Genomic DNA, 9451 nt, shown 5'->3' with positions numbered 1-9451 from the left:
CCCAATATACATAGCATGATTTGGCCTATAGTCTAAGCCACTGCACCAACTCTCTCATTGCTACAGACAATGCTTTTAATTGGTTAATGTTCCGTTTCTTAAGTCAAGTTGGGCAAAAAAATTCGCAGCGGTAGATTTTGCTTGATTATGTGACAGAAAGTGATCTCGACTCACAGAAAAGCTTGAAGACCACTGTCCTTAACCTAGCATGAAAGTGCATCCTTGTAGCTGTGTGAGCTAATATAGTCAAACGTTTTTGCTTTGGTAAGTTGAGCCAATGCAAGTTGAGGCAAATGGAAGTTTGTTTTCTTCCCAAGCCGTAATGCAAGGTGTAATCGCTGGGATATGCAGTAACGACAGTGCCTGGCCCATGTTAAAATTGTTTTCTTCGTTTTTAAGTACACAACGCTGTTTGTTAGGTGTTAAAGGATATTTCGGATGTTTGGCAATGAAGCTCTTTATCTACTCCCCAGAGTGCGATGAATCGTGATACATTTGTATGTCTCTGCGTGCAGTTTGAAGAAATTGCTATATATCGTTAGTGCAGTGACTGAAAGTCTATGTAACCGCTAGCATACTAAACTTCCTTCACACTGGACGCAGAGACATAAAAATGGATCCCACGATTCATGCTGACTCTGGGGAAGTCCCGAAGTATCCCTTTTAGCCTGTGTTAAAAGATGCTAAAAAAGAATTAAAAGACAAAAAAAAACGATTGTGTCGAATGTGTTGGAAAATAAAGACACACATGGTTTATAAAGCCAGTGGTAACATTATTCAGTACAGAAATGTCGTAGGCTGCTTAACTTACCCTGTCCTGGGCCAACTTACCCAGGTAAGTGTGTCAACGGCCAAGCGACCACTTTGTTTTCAAAACTATAATGTTTACATTCATTCTGATTATTTCCAGGGATACACAACATCCTGAAATACACCGAGTGTACAAAAAATGATGAACTCCTGCTCTTTCCACAACATAGACTGACCAGGTGAATCCAGGTGAAAGCTACGATCCTTTATGGATGCCACCTGTTAAATCCACTTTGAGACGTGGATTGTGTGTGTGCGCGCCATTCCGAGGGTGAATGGGGCAAGACACGATTTAAGTGCCGTTGACCGGGGTATGGTAGTAGTTTGTTTCAAGAACTGCAACGGTGCTGGGTTTTTCAGCTCAACAGTTTCCCGTGCGCAACAAGAATGGTCCACCACCCAAAGGACATCCAGCCAACTTGACACAACTGTGGCAAGCATTAGAGTCAACATGGGCCAGCATCCCTGTGGAAGGCTTTCGACACCTTGTAGAGTCCATGCCCCCGATGAATTGAGGCTGTCCCGAGGGCATCCTTGTTCTGAGTCAATATTAGGAATGCGTTCTGTACAGTCAGTCTATATGTAGATGTCTTTGTTAGAAAGAATGCTCTATTTCCCTTGACAGATTGATGCTGAATGTACAAAATGTCTGAATTTACTCTACTCTCCCCCACCCACCTACATACATACTGACAGAGAAATCAATTCATGCGCATTTCACACACATTATTACATATTAAACTCACAGTACTGTACATCCCACACCCATAATAAGCACGAGAAAAATGCTCACATACACTTAACATACCCCTTTAAGTGTACACACACACACACACACACACACACACACACACACACACACTCACATTCAATGGGTCATGAAGATGGCGTACAGAGAGGAGACATGCTCCGTGTCCTGTTAGCAGACAGAGAACAGTCTGTTACTTCTGGCCTTGCCACACACACACACACACACACACACTTCCTCACTAATTCAATAGGAAAGGGAAAAAAGAGAGAGAATGACAAAGAAAAAAGAATGACAGAGACCGAGAGAGAGAGATTTGTTATTGGAAACAAACTGCTGTTGAATGGTTTATTTCTTCCCTTGCTTTAAGTAAATCCCCTCATTAAAAAAACAGCAACAAACAAATCAGCATGACCCAGAGTGAGAGGAAGTAGGTCTCCAGGAACAAGCTCACTCCACTCCCACCACATGCTGGGGAGAGATCTCTCTCCGTCTCTCTCCAATGGATAAGCGGCTATGCAAGTTCATCCCAAAGACACATTTATACACACTCAAATGATAAATAACACACATTGGCTCGTACCCACTAACTATCGGACACRGCCTCCGATTTGAGACGATAGAAGCATGGACACGAGCTCACACAGAGACAGAAACACACACACACAGACTGCAGTTTCAGCAGAACTGGCTAAGCTCCGTAAACAGGTGGAAAACAGCACAACATCGCAGTTCAGCAGTGGCGAACGGAAAACAACGCTCCCTTTCACTCCTCTAATTCTCTAGTGTGTGTGTTTGTGTACATTATGTGGTTGTGTATGCGGATTTTGTTTGGGAGGGTGCAATCTTCATTGTGTGTGTATGTGCRCTTGCSTATGTGTGTGTGGGTCTCTATTGAATAGCTGGTGGATGTTTGCCTACAGTATGTGAATGTGTGTATTACTGTATGTGTGTGCATTTGTATGTATATTACCAGTCAAAAGTTTGGACACATCTACTCATTCAAGTTTTTTTTTTTTTTCATCTATTTCCTACGTTGTAGAATAATAGTGAAGACCTCAAAAACATGAAATAACACATATGGATCTGTAGTAACCCAAAAAGGGTTTTAAACAAATCAAATATATTTGAGATTTGAGAAGTAGCCACCCTTTGCCTTGATGACAGTTGTTTCACAGTCTCTTGGGCATTCCTGCTCAACCAGCTTCATGAGGTAGTCAACCTGGAATGCATTTCAATTTAAACAGGTGTGGCCTTGTTCAAAAGTTAACCTGTGGAATTTATTTGCCTTAATGCGTTTGAGCCAATCAGGTTGTGTTGTAACAAGGTAGGGGTGGTATATCAGTAAGATAGACCATATTTGGTAAAATACCAAGTCCATATTATGGCAAGAACAGCTCAAATAAGCAAAGAGAAATTGAAAAGTCCAATCATTCTTTAAGACATGAAGCTGCAGTCAATCTGGAAATTTTCAAGAACTTTGAAAGTTTCGTCAAGTGCAGTCGCAAAAACCATGCAAGCACTATGTGAAACTGGCTCTCATGAGGACGCGCCACAGGAAAGGAGACTCAGAGTTACCTGCTGCTGCAGAGCGATAAGTTCATTGGAGTTGGCCAGCGCTCAGACAAATTGCACCAAAATAAACTTGCTTCACAGCGTTCAAGTACAGACATCAACTGTTCCAGAGGAGACTGCGTGAATCAGGCTTTCATGGTCGAATTGCTGCAAAGAAACCACTACTAAAGGAACCAATAAGAAGAAGAGACTTGCTTGGGCCACGAAACACGAGCAATGGACACATTAGACCGGTGGAAATCTGTCCTTTGATCTGATGAGTCCAAATTTGAGATTTTTGGTTCCAACCACTGTGTCTTTGTGAGACGCAGAGTAGGTGAACGGATTATCTCCCCATGTGTGGTTCCCCCATGAAACATGGAGGAGGAGGTGTTGATTGTGCTTTGGCTGGTGACACTGTCAGTGATTTATTGGAAATTCAAGGCACAACTTAACAAGCATGGCTACCACAGCATTCTGCAGCGATACGCCATCCCATCTAGTTTGCGCTTAGTGGGACTATCATTTGTTTTTCAACAGGACAATGACCCAAAACACACCTCCAGGCTGTGTAAGGGCTATTTGAGATGGTATGGGATATGTTGGAACCGCAGAGTGAAGGAAAAGCAGCCAACAAGTGCTCAGCATATGTGGGAACTCCTTCAAGACTGTTGGAAAAGCATTCCTTGTGAAGCTGGTTGAGAGAATGCCAAGAGTGTGCAAAGCTGTCATCAAGGCAAAGGGTGGCTACATTGAACAATCTCAAATATAAAATATATTTTGATTTGTTTAACACTTTTGGTTACTACATGATTCCACGTGTGTTATTTCATAGTTTTGATGTCTTCWCTATTATTCTACAATCTCAAAAATAGTCAAAATAAAGAAAAAACCCTTGAATAAGTAGTTGTATCCAMACTTGACTGGTACTGTATGTATGCATGTACACACCACAACCCTGAAAGTGACACTCATTCAACAGCTCGACCGATAAATCCACATCAACATCCCAATCAAGGCAGACATCAGCAATTTTCACACTTTAAAACCCTGAGCCTGTATCTCATCACTCACAGAGGGGTAAATAAACATTGGTCTGTACAGTCAAGACAGAGACTGGCTAGATTAACGGCAGCCATGTTTTACGCTGACGCCCCCCTTGGGCAGGTAAACAAGACCGTTGCCAGCAGGAGCAGAGGAGAGACGAGGCTATAGGAACTCTTTCATAAGGATCTTGCTTATGCTGTCTGTCTGTCTGACGGTTCTTAGAGGAGCGAGAAACACGATGGGCCGTTAAACSGTTCCACTGGCTTGATAATGGCTTGCATTCATAAGGTCGTTTTTGCTGGTTTTCAACGTGCTATACATTTAGGTGGTTGGGGGTGTGGGGGGTAGGGGGGTAGGGCCAGGACGATACCGGTATTGCAATATTTTGTCTGTGGCAAACATGAAAACACAAAGCAGACCAAACTCTTTGGTCCTTTTAAAAATCTGCTGTGTCTTTTATACAGTAGCTTGGTGAATAAATAAATGTGATTCTGGATGACAACATAATGATGTTTGTTTCCAACATTAGGGCTGTTTTCCTAAAGAAGTTAAAACCGCTTCGTGTTTTGTTTCCTTGCCACGATACTAACGAGTATCGCAATACTGGTATCGTCCCAGTCCTAGCGGGGAGGTCACCTGAACCACCCAGCTCAGAACTTTGAAGGACCCAACTGGGTGTTGCATGGTACCCATTTTGCACCGGAATGTTCTCCACACATTCGATTGACACAGAKGGTTGGGAACATAGGGCTCTTTTAGTAGCTCTGCGGGACTTACATTTGCTCAGATATGCACTGATTTCAGGTCAGCTCTGTCCACCCCCATCACAACCTGAACAGTTCATTTAAACACTTAACAACTCATTTATGATCAGTTCTCTCTACCCACAGCCTTAACCATCTCTCTTATAAACRTAACAACAAAACTGTCCCCATGCCAGTTCTTAATTTAACAACACAAAACCACACTCACCTCAACCGTCAAATAGAGTGGATGCTGGTGCCTGAGCTAATCATGGCCTTTCACACCCAAACCACTGTAGGAATGATATCCAATCAGATGCCAGAATGACCACAAGTGTAAACATACATTGAGAGCARATGTGTTGCTGGAATGAAGCAACCCATAGTAATGTGTCAAATCGTCATAATRCACGTCAAATAAAGTTGGATTTGATTAAAAGCCATGAATTCCATTCTAATGCTATCATCCCCATCTGCCTATACCAGAGAGGACAAAATGTAGCACTTTCTGACCACCAACGCAATTATAACCACAAACCACTAACCTTAACAGAGACCATTTACCCTTACTTCTATATTAAATTATGAAAAGAACCAACAGATAAATAGTTCATGTACCAGGTCATCTTAGTTGACAATATTGCCACTTGTGTCAGATCCTTTCTAGCATGGCTTTCTAGCATGGCTTTCTAGCATGGCTTTCTAACATGGCTTTCTAGCATGGCTTTCTAACATGGCTTTCTAGAATGGCTTTCTAGAATGGCTTTCTAGCATGGCTTTCTAGCATGGCTTTCTAACATGGCTTTCTAGCATGGCTTTCTAGCATGGCTTTCTAGCATGGCTTTCTAACATGGCTTTCTAACATGGCTTTCTAACATGGTTTAGCATGGTTTTCTAGTGTGACTTTCTAGCATGGCTTTCTAACATGGTTTAGCATGGTTTTCTAGTGTGACTTTCTAGTGTGACTTTCTAGCATGGCTTTCTAGCATGGCTTTCTAGCATGGCTTTCTAGCATGGCTTTCTAACATGGCTTAGCATGGTTTTCTAGCGTGGCTTTCTAGCGTGGCTTTCTAGCATGGCTTTCTAGCATGGCTTTCTAGCATGGCTTTCTAACATGGTTTAGCATGGTTTTCTAGCGTGGCTTTCTAGCGTGGCTTTCTAGCATGGCTTTCTAGCATGGCTTTCTAGCATGGCTTTCTAGCATGGCTTTCTAGCATGGTTTAGCATGGTTTTCTAGTGTGACTTTCTAGCATGGCTTTCTAGCATGGCTTTCTAGCATGGTTTAGCATGGTTTTCTAGTGTGACTTTCTAGCATGGCTTTCTAGCATGGTTTTCTAGTGTGACTTTCTAGCATGGCTTTCTAGCATGGTTTAGCATGGTTTTCTAGTGTGACTTTCTAGCATGGCTTTCTAGCATGGCTTTCTACCCACAGTCTATCAACAGCCTCATGTCAAGTCCTGAGAGGAATGTGTACACAGAATATGGGTACTGTTATGTTACAGTTGGATTGGCTAGAATRTCTTTCAGTGTGACTGACTGTACTGTCTGAAATGGAAACTATAGAGGCTGACACTGACGCTGACCCTGTGTGGGTCTAACCAATAGAGAGGTTATTTTTCTTCTTCTTCACAACACAGTCATCTAGTTCATGCAGCGGTCAGTGGCAATATAATGGTGTAGCTAAGATGTGGCTATGTCTTCCTATTGTACTCTCTAACGCAACACAGAACTCTGTTATATAACAGGTCCAGTCATTCCAACCATATTGAGTGTGGGCGTGTGTGCTTGTGTCTCAACCCCCCCCCCCAGCATGAATTGTGCCCAGACACACTGTTGTGTAGGCATCTTTACAGAAGCCTAATGTCAATAAGACCCCCTTTGACCCGAACATAATAGTCTTTTGACGCTAGAACTGCTACCTTCATGTTCGAAAACGGAGCCTTTGTAAAAGTAAAGGGTGAATTTTTTTGTCCTCCAACACCAACTCTTTCTCTCCTTCTCCTCTCCTCTCCTCTCCTCTCTCTCAGGTTTGATTACCAGGAGCTGCTCCACAACTCTACCTTCTGCCTGGTTCCCCGGGGGCGTCGCCTGGGCTCCTTTCGCTTCCTAGAGTCTCTACAGGTAGGATGCCAAATACTGATCACAATGCACTAGCATGGTCCTAGAAGAATGCCAAATACTGCACCTAAAATGCTAGCCTGGTTCCCAGATATGTGACCTGTTTGTGCTGTCTTGTCAACTCCTGTGAYCAACTCCTGGGACCAGGCCACGGGTACGAATACACCTCTGAACTATCATGATGATGGATTGACGTGGATTGTGTTAGCAGTTACACTATTAGTAATGATAGCCACACTCTRCCCAACTATCGTATGAATATCCTCATGTGATGTGGATTTCATCAAACTCTGCTTCAATAAACCATGTAGTTAATGAAATAATGATCTTGGACAGACTGTGTGGATTTACCACCCATGTAGATGTTTTGGTGAAGGAGCTGTGTTCATGGATTTACCTACCAATAAACCTCCCAGACTCTTGTGTTCCCTGGCCATCTCTCTCTCTCGGAGTCTCTCAATGGTCCGGAAGCTTCCATAGGGTTGCCAGCCTGCCACACTGCTGATCTGAGCTGAATGGGCAAATCCACTGAACGCAGGGCTTGGCAGGGAAGCTCACTCTCACACAGCTAACTCACTCCGCCTCCGCACTCACTCCCCCGCTCTCTCCCTCCTTCTCCCCCTGTTTCTCTTCCCTCTCTTCCTCTGTCTCCTTTGCTTTTCCATTCAGGCCAGTCTGAGATTTGTAAGATCTCCTTTTCTCTTCGTGCCAGCCCAAGCCCACAAAAGAATGTGCAATTACCAGTGTGGTAGGAAACTTACTGCCAGCGTTCCAACTCTCGGTGCATACACTCCTGCGGGGGCACACACACACGGACAAATGCCTGAGAACACACACACACACACACACACACACACTGATGCTCCTCTCTTCATCTCCCAATGCAAACAACCAAAAAACAACAACACACATATTCCCACATGCTGAGCTGCACTGGGATGCAGTCAGCGGAATAGTTCTTAGTCAGTCCGCCTCAAAGCACCTCATCTCTGGGGAAGTGGCTCAGGCGAGCCCCAGGCTTCACGTCAACTCTGGAGGCCTCAACCCCGTTACCTGGAGCGTAGCYTAGTGTATCTTTGCGTTGTCTACATGGCTGCCTGAGTGAGGGCCGGTCTCTGGTGAGGCAACTAGTGGAGCTTCAGACCGCCAGAGGGGGAAGTCATCTGATCTCAGTCTGAAGCTGGTTCTGGCTGCTCTCCTGTGATTTAATTAGAAAAAGAAATAAAACCAACAGCCCGGACCGCAGCAGAGAGAGAGGGAGAGAGCTGGAAAAAATGAAAGTACAACAACATCAAAAACCTGGCTGTCAGTAAACAAGGGGATATGGCAACATCAAACTGTTATCCCCCCCTCCTCTCCCCATTTCTCTCCTACTCCCTCCCTCTCTCCATCCTCCCTGTGGAGTGTACTTAATTAGCAGACTAGGAGTTTGTTAAATCGGTGAGTGAGTGACGCAGCAGAAGTTTTGTCTCTTTCTCTCTAGGGCCCCAAAGGGCTCCTGAGACTGGCAAGATAGTAGCTGTGACCCATGCAATCTCCCCAAGAGTCTCTCTCACACACACACACACACACACACACACACACACACACACACACACACACACACACACACACACACACACTGCATCATTGATTTCATTATCTTCTCAGAGTGCCTTATTGACGTACCAGCTGCTAGTATACGGTGCTATGTGTCAGAGACGAAGACTGGAAATCTAGACAACATATTTTTTTATTGAATGTCTACCACAAGCAGAGCACATGGACAACGGTAGCATTACCAATTACCCTGTCCGTTTGCCTGTCTTTGTCCGCTTGTCACACTGACTCAGTCTTTCTCCTTCTGTTTCCACTCGCTCGCTCTTTATCTCTCTCTCTCTCTCCGTCTAGGCGGCGTGTATTCCTGTGTTGCTCAGTAATGGTTGGGAGCTGCCCTTCTCTGATGTCATCCAGTGGAACCAGGCTGTCATCGAAGGAGATGAGAGACTGCTACTGCAGGTAACACGCACACGCGCGCACCGCACGTTCACAGCAGGCCTGGAATCAATACTGCTTGAACTCAGTTGATACAGGAAATAACCTGACATCCAGCTAGCTAATGAACGGAGAAAAAATAACATTTTGGAAAGGACAAATTATGAAATTGAAATTCAAAATGGATTTGACCCAAGACAACGTTAGGCCGCAATGTGCACCCATATACACACACACAGACACACACGAGGGGAAGAGGGAGAGAGGGAGGGTGGATAGTTGAGAGTGGGGAAGAGGAGAGATGGAGGGTGGAAGTTGAGAGCGAGGGGAGGAAGGGAGAGAAGAGCGAGGTGAGAAGATAAAGAAAAGGAGGGCATAGCAGACAAGCGTCAATCATTGTATTCAACCGGATTGAAACCATCAGAATGTTGCAGAATGACAACGCTTCGTCGTAGAA

General features: G+C 44.3%; 1 protein-coding gene across 4 annotated transcripts in view; it reads left to right on the top strand.

The window, feature by feature from the left end:
• Positions 1 to 9451, top strand: part of LOC111955294 (exostosin-1c) — a 101783-nt gene that overhangs the window by 86763 nt on the left and 5569 nt on the right. For all 4 annotated transcript variants that reach the window (XM_070436011.1, XM_023975476.2, XM_070436012.1 and 1 more), the window contains exons 3-4: positions 6930 to 7023; positions 8911 to 9018. In XM_070436011.1, coding sequence (XP_070292112.1) covers positions 6930 to 7023; positions 8911 to 9018 — 202 coding nt within the window. The remainder of the gene's footprint in view (positions 1 to 6929; positions 7024 to 8910; positions 9019 to 9451) is intronic.

Source organism: Salvelinus sp. IW2-2015, linkage group LG30 (genome assembly GCF_002910315.2).
Source record: "Salvelinus sp. IW2-2015 linkage group LG30, ASM291031v2, whole genome shotgun sequence".
Classification (NCBI taxonomy): Eukaryota; Metazoa; Chordata; class Actinopteri; order Salmoniformes; family Salmonidae; genus Salvelinus; species Salvelinus sp. IW2-2015.
Note: the sequence above shows the minus strand (reverse complement) of the source record. Positions and strands in the feature narration are given on the sequence as shown.